We start from the raw sequence: 21,975 nt of genomic DNA, 5'->3' as shown, positions 1-21,975 counted from the left end.
ACTCTAACTACAGTATAAACGGTACTCTTTACCTAGAACGGCGCCGCCGATCAAAATCGTGGTCATCGCGGGTAAAAATCGCGGTGATCGCGGTAATCGCGGGCATCGCGGGTAAAATTGGATGGTCGCGATGCCCGCGATTACCGCGATCACCGCGATTTTCCCATACGAAACAATGTTCAAAAGCCTGATTGACCGCGATTTGACACTTAAATGCCTCAATGGACCCGATTTTGGCATATAAATCAATGTAAAATGGGCCACACAGCCCAAATAGGGCCAATGAACCGTTAAATGTCCCCCCAAATTTTTAACGCCACCCCACGATCCACGCCAACCCGAAGCGTGGCGAGCGCAGCGAGCCCGCGAGGGGCGGCGGTACGCGTCCTCCGACCTTTTCATGCCCTACTATCCACGTCGGCGTGGTGTGAGAATATAATAGTGTGGCGAGCGCAGCGAGCCACCGAGCCCGAAGCGTGGCGAGCGCAGCGAGCCCCGCGAGGGGACGCGGATACCTTCACAGGTAGACGCGTCCCATCGCGGGCTTCACAGGTGTCCGGGTCGCCACGGACACCTGTGAAGCCCGCGAGGGGACGCGTCTACCTGTGAAGGTATCCGCGTCCCCTCGCGGGGCTCGCTGCGCTCGCCACGCTTCGGGCTCGGTGGCTCGCTGCGCTCGCCACACTATTATATTCTCACACCACGCCGACGTGGATAGTAGGGCATGAAAAGGTCGGAGGACGCGTACCGCCGCCCCTCGCGGGCTCGCTGCGCTCGCCACGCTTCGGGTTGGCGTGGATCGTGGGGTGGCGTTAAAAATTTGGGGGGACAGTTAAGGGTTAATGGGCTCTGTGGCCCATTTAACATTGATTCCTATGGCCAAATCGGGTTGATTGAGCCATTTAACACTAAAATCGGGTCCATCGCGACTTTTAACATTGTTCCCTATGGGAAATCGTGAGCATCGCGTCGCGGGCATCGCGGGTGCGTTTATGTGCGGCCGCGACGCGACCGACACGATTTTTATGTTTTACATTGATTTCAATGGCAAATCGCGGGCATCGCGTCGGTCGCGTCGCGGCCATACATTAATGTACCCGCGATGCCCGCGACGGGCGCCGCACTAAGTAAAGAGTACCGTATAAACTATAACAAATCAGGAAAGGAAGAAAGAAGGAAGGGGGGGGGATTACTTATGTAGCTTAAACTACATTCTTAAATTCGTACTTTTCTGTGCATGTGATAGGTGCAGTTTGGATAATATTTGACATTTTTCTTCCATATACTATTCTTAATTCAGGTGCATATTAACCCCTTCCCGACATATGACGTACATTTACGTCATATGTCGGTTGCGGGGGAATCAAGCCAGCTCACGGAGTGAGCTGGCTTGAAAGAGAGCAGGTAATGGCTGTACCTGCTCTCACGGCCACGAGCGGCGAGTTCGCCGATCGTGGCCGTTTAACATTTTAAGCACCGCGGGCAAAGCGCCCGCAGTGCTTTAATAGCTGATCGGAGGGGGGGCGCCCCCCTCCGGCGCCGATCGGGGCCCCCCGCGGCGAGATCGGAGGGTGCCGATCGGTTGCCATGGCAGCCAGGGGTCTAATGTAGACCCCTGTGCTGGCCGTGTCAGCATTCCTATTACATCCTGCCTGAGGCAGGATGTAATAGGAAGTGCTGAAAATCACTATGTTCAGCCATAGAGCTCTATGGCTGAACCTAGTACAGGCGATCGCGCCCCCTAGTGGTCAAGTACACTAGGGGGCCTTGTAGTAAAAGTAAAAAAAAAAAAAAAAAAATAAGTTTAAAAATAAAAAAAAATAAAAAAATATTAAAAGTTCAAATCACCCCCCTTTCCCCATTTCACAAATAAAAATAAATAAAAAATAAAAAAATAAACATATTTGGTATCGCCGCGTTCCTAAAAGTCCGATCTATTAAAATATAACATTAGTTATCCCGCACGGTTAAAGGCGTAAACGGAAAATAATTCCCAACGCCAAAACTACGTTTTTTGGTCGCATCGCCTACCCAAAAAAAAATAACTAAAAGAGATCAGAAAGTCGCCCATATCCCATAATGGTATTAATTAAAAAGTACACTTCAGCCCGCAAAAAATGAGCCCTCACCCAGGTCCGTAGGTGGAAAAATAAAAAAGTTATAAGCCGCAGAACATGGCGACGCGACGCAAATTAGAAAAACCGTAAAAGTTTCTATTTTTTTTTTTAGTGGTAAAACATAACGAAAACTATATAAGTTTGGTATCACCGGAATCGTAACGACCCATAGAATAAAGATAACCCATCATTTTAAATGAACTATGAACTCCAAAAAAACCGTAACCAGCGCAAAATTGTGGAATTGCGTTTTTTTTCTTTTTTACCCCACATTGAATTATTTCCTGATTCCCTCAGAATATTATACGGTATAGTAAATGGTACCATTAAAAAGTACAACTTGTCCCGCAAAAAAAAAGCCCTCATGTGTCTATATAGCCGGAAAATTAAAAAAGTTACGCTTATTTGAACGCGAGGAGGAAAAAAAAAAAATTAACAAAAAAGGCCTCGTCGGGAAGGGGTTAAGAGATCTAAAAAAAAAATTCACCAATTAATACTTCTATTGCGTAACGTCGTTCTTAGATTCATACTTTCTTGTGCATATACTAAGTACAGTTTTAATAGTTGTACTTTTTTTCCTCATTTAACCGTGTCTTATAATATAGATTTTATACTATTCTTAATTCAAGTGCATGTTAAAAAATCTAATAATAATCATTATTCCATTATACATTTTTTATAATAAATCAATGCTTCCTTATAACAAATTTTTAGGGGAAAAGAAAAGAAAGAGAGAAAAAGAAAAAGAAAAGGGGGTGGGGATTTGGGGGAAGGATAAGGGAGCAAAGGGAAAAAGGATAATGTGATCTCCCTAATAGAGCTAGCATACACTCCTATTATTGTCCCATGTTAGACCATTCTGTTTAAATTTGTTGGAGATCTTCCGGTGTTTTTTGCAGGTGTGACAATTCCCATTCTTGGAGTCATTTTCATCCATCTTCCTCTGTTGTTACCATTTTGATATTACCTTGGTAATTAATAATTCATTTCACTAAAAACCCCCAATTATATGGAACATTTGCTTGTCTTAGAACATTTGTTATTTTAATGAAGGACCTCCTTTTTGTCAAAGTTTCAGCTGATAGATCATTAAATAATTACAATGACCCCAAGATCTCTTGTTGCCCTTAAAATTTGATCTTTAACGTGTGCTTAGTGTATTTTCATTAATACATCTCTAGGCGCATCTTGAGGGACATTTTTCGCCTTTGAAGTCTGTGAATACGATCTATTAGATTATATGTATATATGCTTTTTAGCCGAGCTCCGGACAGAGGGTACTGAATCTAACCCCATCGACCTTATTTCAGCCCCCCCAATATCAAACCCCTGCATCTGACACCTGCAGGGCACCGAGAGGTCTCTTTTGAGACCACTCTGAGCCGGAGCAACGTTTACTACACCGGAGTCCGGCCGTCGACACGGGCGGCCCGCAATGGCGCCATAATCAGCTCATAATCTTAGGGAGAGCGCCGGAGCCTCTAACCCACCCGCTCTTCCCCCTTACCTCCCCGCTCTCGGGTGAGGAAGAGGACGGGACTCCCGGCGGCGGTCTCCAGTGAACTGACCAGCCGGTAGAGCGAAGACTGCACAAGACAAGGATCGGGACACCTGGAGAGGAGGGTGAGAGATGGTCACGCGACCGCGCTGAAGACCCGGCGGGAGGAGCAGCATGTGCAGAGGGAGACTCAGAGGACGCCTACAGATCGAAGGCTCCTCTGCACTGATCCACGCGGCTGCTGACAGCACAGAGAAGGGAACACACAGGACGGCACACAGGAGAAGTAGTGTGTGCCGGAGCCCACTGCAGAAGAGATCCCGCAGAGTGACCTGCTGGAGCCTGGTTCCAGTCAGTGGTGAGATAGATCCCCCTGGGCAGCTGCCCTGTTGGAAGTGTTGGTGCCCTGAGGTGAGGCTGTCCCTTTTTGGAGTTAGACTGCCCGCGGAGGGAACCTGCTCTTGCCCTCACCTTTTCAGGAGTGTCACTAGTTATTGCCCCCCCAGCAGCTGCTGTCCCTCTCCCCCTGAGTGAAGATACATTTGGGGGTTAACTGGTGCCTACCAATTTGGGACTTAGGCCCTCTTACCCTGGATAAACAGCGACTGCTTGCCCTACATATCCCCTGGGCATATTCCTGGGCTCACTGACACCACCAATATTTTCAACCCCTGTTATTGCAAGGGCTACATACTGCCCATTTCTCCTACATTGACTTTACTTTGCCTGGGAACTGTCCATGTAACACACCTGCCCCATCAACGCTTTCCACGTACATCTGATTGACTGTGTTGACCATCTGTTAAATCTGAAAGTTAACCTCTCTTCTGTGTTGGACATCTCCCTGCAAGCTGTTTTTTTTTTTTTTTTTCATCTTACAGGCAGCACAGCCCCATACCAAGCTGATATACAAATTCAGTGGCCTCTGGTGACGCTCTTTTGTTTTACAGCCTTAAGTTATTTATAACTCCTTAGTGTACTGTTGAGTCCTGGGGGTATCTAGCATGCTTTAAAGAATCGTTCCTGAAAAACCTGTCTGAATAACCCGCTATACCTGTCTCCTCTTGAGTGGTTGAAGGGAGAGGGTACGCTTTCCTGTGGTGTTTTTCAAAACGAAACAAAACTAAAATAATATAACATTTACGATAAAACGGGCTTTAAGGAACCCCCCCTGAAGGTCCTGCCTAGATAACTTACTTTACCTAACACAGATACAACCCCGCTCCTAGCTGGTTTGTAACCAACACTTTTGGTATAGGGTTGGGCCTTGGGGGTACCTGACATTTTTTAACTATCTGTTCTTGAGAATCCTGCCTAGATAACTTACTATACTTGCCCTCTCATAAGTGACTGCGGGTGAGATTACACTTCTCTACTGTACTGCAATATTGGATACAACCCTATTCCCAACCAGAATGTAACCACCATTCCTAACATGCTGTTGGGTCCTGGGGGTATCTAACATGCTTTGAAGAGCAGCATTTGAAGGTCCTACCAACTTACTATACTTGACCTTTTCCCTGGGTGATCATAGGAGAGGCTCCACTTGACTATTGTGTTTTTCAAAGTGGGTCGACACCAAAACAATAACATTGCATTCGCGATAATAACAGATAAAGCCCCACTCCCTCTTAGTGGAGGAGATGGACAAATATATTGACAAGAATATGCCATCTAAGACCCCAGCAGCCCCTAAAGCAGGAAAGTCTAATAAATCCTCTCAAAAAACAGCCCCTTCCTCCCCGATTCACTCGGACGCAGACATGTCCCGCTCTCAGGCCGCTAATTCCACTCCATTAACCGCTAAAGAAATCTCAGACTTCATGATGCCACTACTAGACAAGAGGTTTGAAGACCTTCAAATGCGAATGGAGGCAGGATTGGCCAAGATAGACTCTCATGCCTCGAGGCTTGTGGCCTTGGAGACTAGAGATTATATGTATATATACGGCCGCTAAATATGAATACGAATCTGGCAGAATATGACTGCCTACACCATCGGCCAAACACGAATCCATAAATAGGGCAGATTAGTAAATCTGCCTTATTTACGAATCATATTTCTGACAAAATACGACCGATGGCAGTCGTATTCTGTCATATTAACAATACAAATACAACTGAGTCGTATTTGTATTCTTAGTATATTTCTACTGTAGCATTTTACATAATGTTATAGGCTTGTCCATATTTTCATTTCTCAAGGTTACTGGTGTTGCTGAGTTAGACATCTGTATCGAGGTTTTCATTTATTGTGGGGAAACCGATTATCTCTCCCTCTGTTTGTCTTTTTCTCCTGTATACAACATCTTGGTAGGTGATGGTAAGACAGTCACTAAAGTTTTCCTATTTTTCTAATTTTCGCTTGTGGTGTGCATTTTCAGATTATATTAAGGCTAGAGCAGGTCATTTCACAGTCAATTATTATTCTCAAGTTCCAGTAGTTTTCACCCGAGTCGGTTAGGAGAATTCAATATTGTTGCGTCTTTTCACAAATGCCTTTTTCTTTATCCCTTCTGGGCTTTAGTCAATCTGATGAGGCATCTCTGTTGCTGCTGATTTGTAGAGCCTGGAGTTATAACGGTCGCCACATGGTATGCTTGTCCTTGCTTCCAGCCTCTTGACAATACACTGAGCAGTGAGCCAGCGCTGCAAAATGCTATGAGGTATCTGATACACCTCTCTCCGGCTTCCTCTGTTTTTCCTGTCACCCCAGACACTGCTTCAACACGTGGGGGGTGGGGGGGGGGGGGGCAAGCCCTGACCTCCATCCCAAGTAGCTTAGACAACCCTGTGCCTAATAAGGGCAGCCCCCTCAGTGCACAGGCGGGCCAGGGTCAGACAGACTAGCTACTGTTTCCGGCGGCAGAGTCACATCAGCAGCAGCGGTCGGCTGTCCATGGCCACCACAGGTCTCCAGCAGTATATGAGGGGAGCTCCCATGGGACACAGCTTCCTGCTCCCTCTCCGTGTCCTTGCTACTCCGTCCCACGTAGCACATGATGTAATGTCCACCCAACACCAAATGTCCACATTTCTGTAAGTGGTGTATATTGCATTAGATACAATATTGAAATCCAGTACAGGAATAATAATGTCCCAGTATACTTCCCATCAAGAGGTATTGGTTACCCTAGATGGGGATCAGTCCGTCTGATTGGATCTGTTTTATAAAATGTCCTCACACAAGATAGATTAAACTGAGACGGAGTGACAGTGTCCTCATTTAAGAAGCTGGTCCGGAACTGTAAATGGATAGGCTCAGATGGATAGGCTCAATGGTTTTCGGTGTGGCAAGCCCACACCTTCCTCAAGAGCTCCTGAGGACATTAAAGTAAATCCATTTTACCAACAAAACAACAGCCGGCATATTCATACCCATTCAATAGCAATAAGAAGCAATAGTACGGTGATGGCAAAATTGTTAGATGTTTGCAGATACCATACAGTAAAGGGATTTTCTTCTATGTTGTCTGATTTCATACATGCTAAGGATTGTTATAAGTGCAGTTTATAGCACTTGTGACATTTACGACCCCCTCCACATACCACAATCATGGCATCAGACTAATCCACACACCACAATTATGCCATTGACCTCCTCTAAGTGCTGCTATTATGCCATCAAAGTCCCCTGCATGCTACTATTATGCAATCAGACTCATCCACATGTCAGTGTTATTCCATCATACTTCTCCAAGTGGTACTATTATGCCAATAGTCTGCTCTGCATGCCACTATTATGCCATCACAATCCTCTGTATCAGACTCCTCCACATGCTGACGCTCAAACACTGATAATGACACGGATATGCAGACAGACTACACAGGCGCTGACATACAGACCCACACTGACATACACTAACACACAGACATTAACACACTGACACACAGATGGATGCTGACACACTGACATGCAAACAGATGCAGCCACAGACAGATGATGTCTCACAGACACTGACACAAATGCCAGCACACAGACAGACGCAGGAGAGTGGGCGTGGGGAGTGTGGAAACACAGAGGGTAAGCCTCAGCCATTGGGTGCGATATCAGGGTTGGATACACATACAGGGTAAGTAATGGACACAGAGCATAAGCCACAGCTACCACGTGGGAGTGTGCGTGTGTGTGTGTGTGGGGGAAACACAGGGGGAAATGCAACAGCCATCTGGTCTGAGAGCGAGGGGAAGACACACACAGGGTAAAGAGTAGGCACAGGGGGTAAACCACATTTGCCAAGTGGGAGAGCTGCATGCACTCCATATCAATGAAAGCTTCCCTCTTTCCAAGGCAGCAGTAGCATTGCTAATCTGCATTAGATCATCAGCTCTTCTGTGTCTCTTGGGGTGGAGCTTAACCTCACTCTTGATAACTTGAGTGGACAGATGGAAGGGAAGGGTAGGAGGGGGAAGTGGACTTCGGCAAAGCTGCTGTCTGATCCCAATAGCCAGGCAGCCAGCTAGTGGTCAACAATCCTGCTGTGCATCCCACTAAGCCCCACACACTCTCAAAGAGCTTTTTTCCCTTTTTTTCTCTCTGTAGTATCCAGCAAGACACAGCAGTTAGCCCCCGTGCTGTATCCACAGCCTGACACTGACAGTCAGAAGACAGGCAGAGGATACTGCCCGGCTATCAGGTATAGGCACTCAGCACAGCAGTGACCCCAGTGCAACATAACTGCACTGGCCCGGGGGATACATGGTCCCCTGCCCCTTGTGCCAGCCTACATTGAGGGAGAGGGTTAGGCTGTTGCAGGGGAGGGTTGGTATTAGTTGGATAGGGGACAGAGTTAGGGTGGTATGGAACCCCTGTCTGGATTCTCTGGATTGGGATGCCAGGATATCATATTTAACCATTTGACTGGCATATAGGGGTACAGGGAAACCTCTGGTGGGCCTCCTTGCCTGAGGGCCCTACCTCCTCTTGGGGCAATGGTGTATTTTCTACAGTGCCATTATTAATCTGATACATTATAATTCATGCACTAGCAGTATTTACATATAGATACATATAGTATATATATAGAGAGAGAGATAGATAGAGATGCATTGATATTGAACTCTCTAAGGGTAAGCCAAACCTATTTGGCAGCTGGACACACCCCATCTGTAGATTAGCCACAACCCTAAACAATGGCCCCTATCACTGCATTAGCCGGTGGACCCTTCATGTCCCAGTCTGACACTGTATGTATCCCATAGAGACTGTCATTTTCCTATGTGTATATTACTACAGCATTTAACACTGAAACTTATTGTGTAGTGCGCCACCTACAGTATGGGCGGTATTCAATGAGAATACCTGCGAGGTGCAGCAAATCCTTTTTAGGATTCGCTGCACATTCGCCACGTTCCGGAGCCTCGCTGGCTCCGGTATTCAACGAGTCAGGGGCTCGCTGCCCCTGACCGGCGAATATGAGCTCCTGCGGCGAACGCAGCAGGGAGCCTGAGGAGGGTGCCAGGCAGAGAGATGGAAGTCTCTCTGCCTGCCCCAGAACGTTTGTGGGGGGGAGGTGGGCTCCCCGGGTGCCAGGCAGCACAGGCTGCCCCCCCGGGGTGCCAGCAGGGGACCGCGTATATTCACTACACCCGATCGTAACGATCGGGTGCAGTGAATATATGAATATCTAATGAGCGGCTCGGCTCCGGCGCCCCCTGCTGGCTGCTGTGTAAAAAAAAATATATATATATATTTTTTTTTTAATTAAATATATATTCATGTGCTTACAGCACATGAATAAAAATAGCATGCCCCTCCTCAAAATAAAATTCCTGATTTTTTTACACCAAATGTAAAAAACAAAACACTTTATTTTAAAAGTTCACATTCCACTTCACCATAAAAAGATAGCGATTGCTACTCGGTGAATTATGGCGAAAAAAACCTTCAAATGTATTCGCCATGTGGTCATCGAATAGGGTGATTCACCGTTTTAGTCAAAAATTCGCCAAACTGCCCAAATTCTCCATAAAAACATTGCGAATCAGGCTCATTGAATACCGCCCTATGTATGCATATATGAATCCTTATTTCCTATGTACTGGATTTAGGGACTGATTCAGACCTGTTGGCTGAGTTTGTTCACCACCCACTGCCCAATCGAACATCCGTCCCCCGCCATGCAAGTCCCCACATTTGCATGCGAGGGGATGAGTACGCTTACACATCCCCTTGCATGGGGCCACACAAGTAAAAAGGATTCCATGGTCAACCACCCACCCCAAGCAGGTATCGACCCACCTGCGTTCCCCTGCTGCGTATTAGGGGTTCTTTACATGCGCATATTTGTGCATGCGCAGACCCCCCGCTATCGGAAATGGGGTCGAATTCGGCCCAATCTGATTGGGTCTAAGTTAGGCCCTTATTGTTTTTATTTTATTTATGATTTGCATTTTAAAAAAATAAATAAAATGAGAATATAGTTCCTCGGTACACACCTCACGTACTGTATCTGCAGCTGTGGTGAATATGAATGAGACCACAATCCACTCTTGGACAGAAGGCAATTTTCTCATTTTACCCAGGACTACATACGTGTAGAGCATCAGAAACGCCAGGTAGGCCATCTAAAATGAAATATGTAACACATAAACATTAGCTATTTAAAATGAAAAATGTACTGGACATATATGAAACACATTCCCAACATTTATAGGGCCAGATGCACTAAGCTTCAAAAGTGATAAAATGGAGAGTGAGAAACAACCAACCAATCAGGCTTTCTGATTTCCTTACCTCCTTCAAGCGCTCCCTCAAAACCCACTACTTCCGACTAGCCTATCCCTCCTCCTAACCTCTTTTGAGCATCCTATCCTGCCTACCCTACCCCTCCATCCGTTCCCATCCGTTCCTACTTATCCTATTGTGTCCACCCACCTCCTTTTAGTCTGTTAACTCTTATGAGTAGGGCCCTCCTTCCTCACATACTCATCCTACCTCTTTACCTCACCAGCGCTCCTGCCCAGTTCTTCCCTTCCTCTACTTCATCTTCAGTCTCCTCGACAATTTCGACACCTACTTCAGAACTTATGCTGATTTTAGTTCTACCAGCTATACCCCTATTTATGCTGTATTTTATCAACACACCCTGTACGTTGCCTTGTAATTTTTTTTTGTTTGCTATGTACGGCGCTGCGGACACTTTGTGGCGCCTTATAAATAAACAAACTACTACTACTACTCCTGCATGACATTTTTCAAACACAGCCTGTGACATGGCAGATAGGAGCTGATTGGCTGGCTGTTTATTACTCTCCATTTTATCACTTTTGAAGCTTAGTGCATCAGTCCCACAGACTGTTATCCCATGTGGACAATATTGTCCATTGCTACACTTCTTCCTTTCTCCTAAAATACCACCCCTGTGATAAGGATTCTGGAGTTGTGGAGGAATTTCAATGTAAAAGCACAACTTAATCCTACTGCTTTCCTACAGGTTACACGTGTTTCTGGCACAATCATAAACAGAAGCTGGCTCAAATTTTGCAGTGTTTTTACTGTTCATGTTCATTAAACACCATTTCTTGTGCATGTGGTAACATAGAAACATAGAATTTGATTGCAGATAAGAACCACTTGGCCCATCTAGTCTGCCCCTTTTTTAAACATGTTACCTCAAACCATATTTAATCCTTATTTTTTTGTAAGGATATCAATATGCCTATCCCAAGCATGTTTAAATTGTTCTACTGTGGTGTATTATTAGTTCATTCATGCCCTGAGAGTCAACAACTAATTATCTATGTCTACCTATTGCCATTCAAGTTGTGAATAATATTTTCAATATTTTGATTTAAACATTATTTAAATAACATTTTAAAATAATTGAAAAGTATTTTACCGTTATAAATTTGGACAGTGTTTGAATTTCGCAGTAGGTGTTTACTGTTTGATTTGCAATAGACAGTAAAAAAAAGTGTCACCTGCCTTGAACATGAGGGCTAATTCAGGTTGGATTGCTAATTTGGGAAAACTCAGAAACATGATGTTTTCTGGGTTTGTTTGAAAAAAGGCAGTTGTGCCCAGGCATTTTTGGGGTCTCTGCCATCAGTGCTGACCATTTCCAGCATGTCTGAGTCACAAATTAATGGAAGCCTCACACTTACTCACATTTTCTCAGCAAAATGCATGGTGATTAGCGACGCATTTGCAATTTTGCAATGGAAGTTTATTTCTTTCCTTCTGGGCAACTGCTTTTTGCTTGCAGTCGACTGCTTTTTCTCTATATAGAGATCCAGCCTGAATTAGTCCAATGCTCTTGAATATAGCCACATTTTTCGTACAATATTGGAAACTCTGCTGAGTGTTTGTGCAGTCTGAACATACAGTTAATGAAAGTATATGATTTGAGAAACTCTAATTGCAACCAACATACAGAGTACCATGCAGCAGACCATACAGATGTGTCCTCATCCATCTAGCCTCAATACGCCATGCATCAAGAGATGCCTGGTGTGACCTGGCCGCTAGATCCTGTGCAACTCTGCTAATATCGACTTAAGGTCCATACACACTGGGCGATTATGCCCAGCATGTATTTGTTTTACCCGGATTTGATGGAGGGGCCTCAGTCCCGCTCCCCGCTCCCACATTGCAGGGAGCCAGGCAGTCAGTGAGAGAGCACAGCCTCTCTCCCCAGCTCAGCACACACTACTCAGGGGTAGAAGAATAAAGCAGCGATAAAAGAGTAGAAGTAATAAAGTGGCTGGTACTTTATCATCGGCCAATCAGCTCCTAACTGTCCCTTTTCAAACCAAGCCTGTAACTTACCAGTTATTAGCTGATTGGCCAGTGATAATATACCAGCACAACATTATCACTTCTCCGTTATCACTGCTTCATATATCTACCCCTCAGTTCTGTGTGTTGAGCTGGGGAGAGAGGCAGCTGCTGCAGCATCAGCCTGTCCTCTCTCTTTCTCTACCTCTTTGTGCATGTGGGATCCCTCCCTCCCACCCACCTTTTCTCCCGGCGCCCACAAAAACAAATATTTTTTCCCACAGGGGCATGGCTATGGCTCTCCTGTAACCACTCACCCTTTACCAGGACCCAGCCATCCTATCGGTGACACTGTTCTCATTTAACAGAACAGTCTCCTTGTGTGTCTTACTCACTTTGGGGGCAATGTATTAAAAATGAAATAATGTTCTTTAATTGTCATACCCACTTCACCCTGTTATTGCGGTGAAGCGGGTCCTCTAATCATCTGTGTTTTATTTGTCCCTGTGATCGTAGGGCTCATGCACCGCTTTTACTCCGTGTGCAGCGCTGTCTCCACTTCTACCCCATAATGAACCTTCACACATCCCACAATTGTGCTGTGATTAGATGTACATTCAGCTAGAAAAGAAGTAAAAAATATGACTAACACCCGAAGATTCTCACTCGACCTGGCATGCCAAGAGGGGCTGTTATCAAATAGATATAGAGATTCCTATCTAATATGCTCAATTTTGAAAATCAAACCCATCCAGAGTACTGGTGGCAGCTATGTGACATACCAACATTCATTAAAACTCATACCTGATCAATGAAAAAATTAACATCCAAAGCCTTTATTTTATTATATACAGATATAGCAATGCTCATAAGTGCTGCAATATGGTCGCTAGTGCCTGCTTGGCCCAGCAAGTCGCACCCGCGACTCGTATACACTGCGCTGCAACGAGTGCCGGCTAGTGCTTTTCAATGGCGCTTACGGAGCAACTTTGACACACAGATGCGCACCTTTCATAACACAAGTTGCACATATGACATTGTCGGCCACTCAATGAGCCTGGCATTATCTGTAGGTATGCTTGCAAGCACTGATATATACATTTACCGTGTTAAACCAGAATTTCGTAATGGGTGCGTGGTAAAATGCGAAGTATTTCTGTGCCAGCGAAAGAGTCTGAGGTTTTCCTTTAAAACTCATCTCAGAAACATTTGCTTCAGAATCATTTTTAAATGTAGCTTCTTTATCCTAGGAAGAAATAATTGTATAGAATAATAGTGTATAGAGCAATACGCAAAAATAAAACAAAATTGAGTGACACGTCTGTCACATTGTGGTAGCAGTGCTATCTTCTGTCATTAATACAATGTTCAAGCTGCAAAAAATAAATTAACATTTATATTAAATAATAAGATATTAAATATTAATTATGTTTCATGCATGTCAAAGAGATTCACACATTGTTGAGAGTAGACATCCCTCCCCCATCCTGAACACTTCTGATGATGTGATTCATGCCACATCTAATATGTCAATATCTTGGAAATGGCAACATGAATAGAGCGTTGACATAGGGCATGCTAACACAGAGTGAATGTATCAACATTAGCACTGTAAGTTAGGATCATGCTTATAACCCTTTCTACCCAGGTTATTGGTGAAGGTGCAGTGTGAAAGCACCAAAACTTATAACCGAGGTCAAGAAACCCGTCATTTCGACCGGGTTATAAGAAGGATTAAACCCAGGTATGAAAAAGAGATTTTGGGAGAGTTTTCCCATTTTTTTAAAGCGGAAATCAATTACATGGCAAAAAAAAGTGGTAAAACTCTCCCAAAATGTCTCAGCTTTGATTCCCACACCCTTTTACATTTGGCCTAATATTTCCTATATAAGGTAACCATTACAGGACATTATGATGAATATTTTCACACCTATTTTGACAAATTCAAATTTGGCACTCAACGGATTCATGTGGAAATTGTCAATGTTGACATAATAAATGGAAACTCTTTGATTACATACAATCTAGGGAAGGGAGTGACCTAAATATTCTATTTAAAGCACTGTGTAATATGTAGGTGCAATATAATTAACTGTTTATATTTTTTTCTGTTGTTACAAGCAATGATAAAGTACAAAGGTCTTTGCTTTTAATGAGTGTTTGTCTATATACTGATATCCCTTTTACATCGCACTTTTAAAACGGTATATTGCCATTTTTTTTCCATTTTAAAACGTTTAAGGCTGCAATGTGAAAGTGCCAAAGTTGATTTACCGGTTAAAGTTAACCGGTATTTCAACACGGTTAAAAAGCAGAGTCCTACACGTTTTAAAGCCATTTTTTTGGGCAGTTTGAACAGCTCTATTTCAATGGCTTGAAACGTGTCCCTTGGGGGTTAAACGGGTATGTTTGAATGGTATTAAATGATTTTTAAAACGGTTTTCACCTGCAATGTGAAAGGTCTCAAGGCTCAGACCCGTTTTAAAGTCCCATTTAAGAATACCGTGTCATTACCCATTTCTGCAATGTGAAAGAAGTATAACTGTGTAACAGGAAAGAAAAGGGCTAATTACAACAGCTCAATAATAATGTAATACAATAATGTTTCACGGATATAGGGCGGGATGTATTCAAATACATCGCCGCCCTTCACCGCCCACCCGCCGCGATGCCAGGGCATATGTACTAACATATGCGGCTGGCATCGCGGTGCGGTGACGGAGACCGTCATCTCCCTGGCGCCTCCTCCACCACCCTGCATCTGGAAGGACGTCCGGCTGCCTTGCTAGGGAGAGGAGGGGTTTACCTTCCGGGGTCCGCAAGAAGGTAAACTGGAGGGAGGGGGAGAGGGGGGTCGGCGAGGCAGCGGGGTTGCGGCGGAAGCGGCGGGCGGCGAAAAGAAGCCCAAAGGTGGCGATACCCTACTATGTGGTATCGGTGCGGCCGGGTTTTAATACATAAGAAAATGCGGTAAAACAGGGGTTTTACCTCATTTTCAGCTTAATACATCTTGCCTATAGATTGTAAGCTTGCAGCAGGGCCCTTTTACCTCCAAGTCTGTCTGTTGTTACCCAGTTTGTTTTATCACTGTTTACAATTGCAAAGCACAACGGAATCTGGTGCGCTATATAAGAAACTATAAATAAAATAAATAAATAATGCAGACTAGCCTTTACTTAATTTATCCTTCTTTTTATTTATTGTCTAATGTATTAAGCTATATATGTTTACTACGTTGCAGGAATGTTCTAACATCATCATTGCATAATTATCAATATCAATAGTGATAGTTGTATTTTAACCTCGCTGAGAGTTCACCATGCCATATCAACACAAGTATCACTTATGAAAAACTGTTGTTTTTGCAGGGTCTGCTTTTCAGAAAATTTTAGATAGGTGTGCGCCAGTGGTGCCTCCAGCTGTGCATCACTGGTGCACCCCCTTTAGCGGCACCCTCCCGTTGCTACCCCCCTACCTCCGTGCTCCACCTGGTCACTGCTGCAGTGCGATTGGCAGCGGTGAGCTTCGGCATATCTCGCAGGAGGGCAAAGGTCAGGAACAGGGGCGGAGCGACAGGAGGGGGAACTGGAGTTGGGACTGGCTGCTGCCCTTGAGTGGTGACTATTGCTGGGGCAGGACAAACCTGCCCTGGTAGGTTTGTCCTGCCCCAGCAAATCCCACCACTCAAGGGGTTAAAGTGGCAGAATTCCCAACGGCTGCAGGCACAGCTTTTGCATGACCACTGCCTACCAAAGGACCTCCATAGTGTCTGCTATGCTATTCACCTGGTGGATGGTGACCTTTAAGCTCTTTTTATGGTCACCGTCCATTCAGGACTTCCACATCGCCATTTAGCTCTTCACCCAGTGGCGCCTTTAAGCTTTTTTGCAAAGCCCCCACCAATCCAAGACTTCCACAGCGTCTTCTTAGCCATTAAGCTCTTTTTCTATAAAGCCACTGTCCACCAGAGCTTAGTAGTAGAAGCCCTGAATGGGTGGCCACCATAAAAAGGATCGGTACTCTTTACTTAGAACGGCGCCCACGATTTTGATCGTGGGCATCGTTAGTAAAAAATCTCGGGCATCTCGGGCATTGAATGCACTAAAAAATCGGGTGTGATGCGACCGACGAGATGCCCGCGATTTCCCATAGAGAACAATGTTAAATGTCTCAATTGACCCAATTTTCCTGTTCAATGCCTCAATTGAGCCGATTTTTCCATAGGAAACAATGTTAAATGGACCACAGAGGCCAAATAGGCACCCTGAAGTGTATAATGGCCACCCGAATTGTTAACGCCACCCCACGATCAACGTCAACCCGAAGCGTGGCGAGCGCAGCGGGCCCGCGAGGGGCGGCGGTACGTGTCCTACGACCTTTTCATACCCCCACTATCCACGTCGGCGTGGAGTTGAGAATAGAAAGTGTGGCGAGCGCAGCGAACCAACGAGCCCGAAGCGTGGCGAGCGCAGCGAGCCCCGCGAGGGGACGCGGACAGCTGTGAAGCCCGCGAGGGGACGCGGATTCCTGTGAAGGTATCCGCGTCCCCTCGCGGGGCTCGCTGCGCTCGCCACGCTTCGGGCACGGTGGCTCGCTGCGCTCGCCACACTTTCTATTCTCAACTCCACGTCGACGTGGATAGTGGGGGTATGAAAAGGTCGTAGGACGCGTACCACCGCCCCTCGCCACGCTTCGGGTTGACGTTGATCGTGGGGTGGCGTTAACAATTCGGGTGGCTTTTATACACTTCAGGGTGCCTATTTGGCCTCTGTGGCCCATTTAACATTGTTTCCTATGGAAAAATTGGGTCAATTGAGGCATTGAACAGGAAAATCGGGTCAATTGAGACATTTAACATTGTTCCCTATGGGAAATCTCGGGCATCTCGTCGGTCGCATCGCACCCGATTTTTTAGTGCATTCAATGCCCGAGATGGCCATGATGGGCGCCCTTCTAAGTAAAGAGTACCAAAGGATCTTTAGGCCACCACTCACCAGGTGAAGAGTATAGAAGACACCGTGGAAGTAGTGGGGAACTGTGGCTGGAGAGAGCATGAGGGTCCTGGGGGTGGGAATGAGGTGACTGAGGACTGGGTTAGCATGCTGTGGCTGCTGATCAGTGGAATATGTAGTTGTAAAAGACATTAGAAATTGTAGCTTAAGCCCAGGGGGAGGTTAAGTTTGAGGCGGCTGGGAAGAACATGGTGTGACTTTGAAGTTTATGGACTGTTTCTGTTTTTATTCATGTGAATGAGTAGGTAGGGACAGAGGCAGAACTCTGGGAGGCAATGGAGTCATCTGCCGCCGGGCTCCTGCTCGCAAGGGGGCACCTCTCCTCCCCTGGAAGCTTAAATCCGTTTTTTAAAAGCCAAGGATATTGCTTCTGTGGCTGAGTTCTGAAATATATACTGCATGTGTTCTCCAGCTATCTAACTATCTATCTATCTATCTATCTATCTATCTACCTACCTATATTTCTGAACAGAAACATATGTTTTATATAAGGTTATATAGGGTTGTGTGTGGGGGGGGGGGGGGGGGGCACCAATGTACCCTCAAGTACAGAAAAAAAAGCATTTTGGGAGCTGATGAATCACATCCTTTTTAGACTGTTGAAATGATAAGAATGATTAATGGGTCTGAAAATGTATACAATAGTACTGTATATGAAAATGTTACTTTTCACCTGCTTTTGTTGAAATTGATGATGAAAAAAACTCCTAAATCTCCAGAGATAAGAGTCACATAAATGTCTGCTGACCTCCTTCCAATTCTTTCAGAATTATATAGCTGTCATAAATAATTCACTCACAAAACAAGAGTTTAGGAGCATGGCCAGAAGTTGTAGCCATAACTTTGTGCGCCCAACAGCAACATTTTGCTCCATTGTGTCTAAAAAGACACCTCTTTCCACAGTGGTTGTTCATTTTATGCCCCATAGAGTGCCCTAGTTCATTTCATGCACCGTACAGTAACCATGTACTAGTTATTTTTATGATGGTAGTGCATAATATTCCAAATTTTATTGCCCCCTAGTTCACAATATGCCACATTATAGAACTGCCAGCAGACATTATGCCACACAGTACCTCCAGTTCACATTATATCCCTCAAGGGGCATTGACCAACCTGATCCTACCAGAGGGGATACTTCCTAATGCAGGAATTCCCACTTTTAATTGAAATATGCTTAATTTGGGTACTGTAAACTGTCCCTTTCTGGGAATAAAATAAACCATTAAATAAATGTCAAATATTACTGTTTTGTCCCTTTTCAAATCCACTCAATATGTGCTGAAGAGTGCCCGCTGATACTGTATATACAAGGCTTTTAGTGAGGTGCTACCTACTACTTAATAAGAACATCAGAATATAACAAAAGAGGAAGGCAATAGTGCACTGTCACTCAGACCATTGTATTAAAAGTTTATCACTTTATTGCTATGCATTAAGATATCTCATGATTTGATTCTTTAAAAAGGGGAAATACCATATAAAATAAAGGATAGTAAAAAAGAGAAAAAGTATATATATAATAAAATTAATCATTAACTGTTGTCTATTTGTTGTATATGTATAAGGTGTAACAGTATTTGCAGTTGCTCCTTGTATGAAGGATTCATGCAGAGCTCATTTGAGTGTATTGATTTTCTTAATGTTTTCTATAGGAGCAATTTCATACAGTATATATTTAAGAGAGCTAAAAAAAAGCAAAACTGCAATTACTGTATCCTGCCTGCTGGAGGCCGCCCAGCAAAGGGCAAGACCGCCAAGCATCCCTAAACCCTCCCCACGATGCAGGCTGCGTGGGGGGGGGGGGGGGTAGAGTTAGGCAGAAGAGAGGGTGAGTTAGGGTTAGAGATGGACAGGGGTAAGGTGTCGGTAATTTTACTGCTTTCATTAAAACCACTGTATCTATCCCAGATTATTGCTATGGGGTCTACTCTCTGATGTTCATTGTTTCCTAATAGACCACAGAAATCTATTAGGAAAGTCCAATTTCATTATCGTACCATAGTTACCCCTTCCTCTGAGTACTTCACCTGCAAGGGTTCATTCCATAGCCATTCATGAGCATCCTGAGACACCGGAATGTGAGACATTCGTGCTTTGGTTTTGTATTCCAACAGCGGTATTATTGGCGGCAACAAAATACCTAAAATCACCTGCAAATGTAAACATGTAATTATATGAATGATGAATGATAAATCATCATGACGACAGATAAAAAAGGGACAGTACATAATAATAGTTATATGGGCTCACTGGATTGCAATCAGATTTAGCGATTTGTCATGTACATATATGTTTTTATAAGGTTAAGTCAAATTTTTGATTTATCATAAAGACTTTAAGCATTTGTAACATACCCTACATACACACATTCTTTCTCATACTTCCCAGAAGTCACTTTACACCCAAAGCTGTGGCCACCTGCACTGCACTCTGTAACCCTACCATGACCTGGCCTGTCTGTGCTGAAGAACCTTGCCAATGGTACCATCAAATGGCCTACATGGCAAGGTCATGAACCCACAAGGGTGAGTATTGTGGGCTATGTTGACAATCCAAACACTTCAATATGAGAGGACTCCCATTAAGGAGCGTGTGCATTGATTCCTCCAGGTAAACTGTATGTATTCAATTTTAAAGATGTCAGACTGTAATTACCTTAAGCCATGCATTTTTCCTCAGGTTAAGTCTCCCCATCCACATATCTGTGAGTAGCTTCTGGGTACAAGCATGGGAAACAAATCTTTGAACATTTCCAGACACTGCAAGTTTAAGGCAAGTAGATTTACTCCAGTTGCTTAGTTCGTACGTCAATAACTTCATTGTCATTCTTTCATTCTGTTTGTATGTATTCTCGAGGAGTTCTTCTGCTAGGTTCGCAAATTCCCTGAGAGAGAAGTAAGAAAAATAATTAAAATAACATGCCATTTATATGATTTGGCAAACCAATACATGTGCAGAAACATATTATAGTCTTGTCAAAAACTCTGATTTGTCCTAACAGCAAATATTTGTTCAAGTCATTCCACAATTCCTTCTATAATGTTACATGATCTGCCGGCTCGTTAATAAGGACCTAACGATAACTGTCTAGGCTTTCTGAATGGAAATGACAAACTGACAATATGCATCCAATATACGTCCATTAATGAATTACAAATAAACGTGCTTACTTGGAATAAGCTTTCAGCTTATATGGTGTGTCATCAAAGTTATCCCATTGGTGAGCCTCATGCGCCATGGCTCGATAAAGGCATGTGGCCACCAACGCCTTCGCCATTGATTCTTCTCCATGCTGCCAGAAAAAGAGCGCCATCTTTTGTCTCTTCATCAACACTGCCCAGACTAGAAGCTCATTAAACACGTAATGGAAAGGTCTTCCATTATCATTTTCATTTGCAAAGAGTCCAGTTCTGTGTAACTTGTGTGTGACTTCTTTCTCACACATGCCATTCTGCAAACAGGAAGACATGAATATCTTAACTATTGGTAGGAAAAATAACCATGGCCTTAGACTCTAGGGGCGAGATGTGCTAGGCCTTGAAAAGTAATAAAATGGAGAGTGATAATCAGCTCCAAACTGCTATTTTACAGAGTAGGTTTAAAAAATGACAATTCACTCTCCATTTTATCACTTTTCAAAGCTTAGTACATCTGTCCCCTGGTCACTGCAATGTTGATCGCCACTAGACTGCCCATGCATAGCTTTTAAGATGGTTTTGCAAGGCTGTTTATAGGTTCTGATTCTTTCCTGCAACCGGCCTTAATAGGTCCCTTTGGTTGTTTGCCCTCCCTCATCTGCCCAAATATCCTACATTAAATAGATGTGTTTCCAAATGGGTTTTCACTTTTCCAATTGAAAAGCGAAACCCTATTGGGACATCTTTTGGGACATCCATACCTCCTATCGCACACGGAACGTATATTATTAGCGCCTAAGATTGTTTCTATTGAATGTTGCTGTTTTTGTTTGAGATCAATGCAATAGTCTTCTATGATCATTTTGAGTATGTATTTACATATCTCCACATCACCTCTTTCAGAAACTAAAAATATTTAATGATCAACATAACCCAGATATTGCCCGTGCAGTTTTATTTACGAGCATTCAGAAAGGCAGTGTTTCTGTATAATTTTGAAATCCACCAAATAAGAGTAGTCAGATTTACCTATTCTTGTCGCAGAAGTCCCAATCTATCCAAAGGATTCCAATCAGAGGTATGTCAGTGATGGCTACCCTTGACACTCCAGCTGATGTTGAACTACAGATCCCAGCATGACCTGCTACAGTTTTACTATTTGGCCATGCTAATAGTGATGCAGGACATGCTGGGATGTGTAGTTCAACAACAGCTGGGGTGTCAAGGTTAGCCATCACTGGTGTAAGTTCATCCCAATTGCCTGAGGCAAGTTGGAGTTTGGTACCCCCCCCCCCCCCCCCCTCCTTCCCAACACACACACACCCTCCTTAAAAAAAAAAAAAAGAGGAAACATTGTTGATGGTCGCTTGCTGCAGCACAGGCCGAGTGGTACAAGGTGGGTGCTGTCCTGTCCCCTGTTGCAGGTGCTAGCATTGCTCCTTGGATAATTAACTCTGCATGTGCTCCGCAGAACTGCGTTTGTAAGAAC

The 21,975-nt window shown here is 44.2% G+C and overlaps 1 protein-coding gene across 1 annotated transcript in view; it reads right to left on the bottom strand.

Annotated features, from left to right (window-relative positions):
• The window catches only part of LOC146073035 (transient receptor potential cation channel subfamily M member 7-like), a 173,307-nt gene that overhangs the window by 65,891 nt on the left and 85,441 nt on the right, over positions 1-21,975 (bottom strand). The window contains exons 16-20 of the mRNA XM_083180212.1: positions 20,520-20,800; positions 20,005-20,233; positions 19,347-19,499; positions 13,440-13,580; positions 10,054-10,182 (exon numbers count right to left, since the gene is read on the bottom strand). Of these exons, the coding sequence (XP_083036338.1) occupies positions 10,054-10,182; positions 13,440-13,580; positions 19,347-19,499; positions 20,005-20,233; positions 20,520-20,800 (933 nt within the window). The remainder of the gene's footprint in view (positions 1-10,053; positions 10,183-13,439; positions 13,581-19,346; positions 19,500-20,004; positions 20,234-20,519; positions 20,801-21,975) is intronic.

This window comes from Crinia signifera, chromosome 4 (assembly GCF_055691185.1).
Source record: "Crinia signifera chromosome 4, ASM5569118v1, whole genome shotgun sequence".
Classification (NCBI taxonomy): domain Eukaryota; kingdom Metazoa; phylum Chordata; class Amphibia; order Anura; family Myobatrachidae; genus Crinia; species Crinia signifera.
The sequence above is the reverse complement of the archived record's forward strand: the minus strand, read 5'-3'. Positions and strand labels throughout refer to the sequence as shown.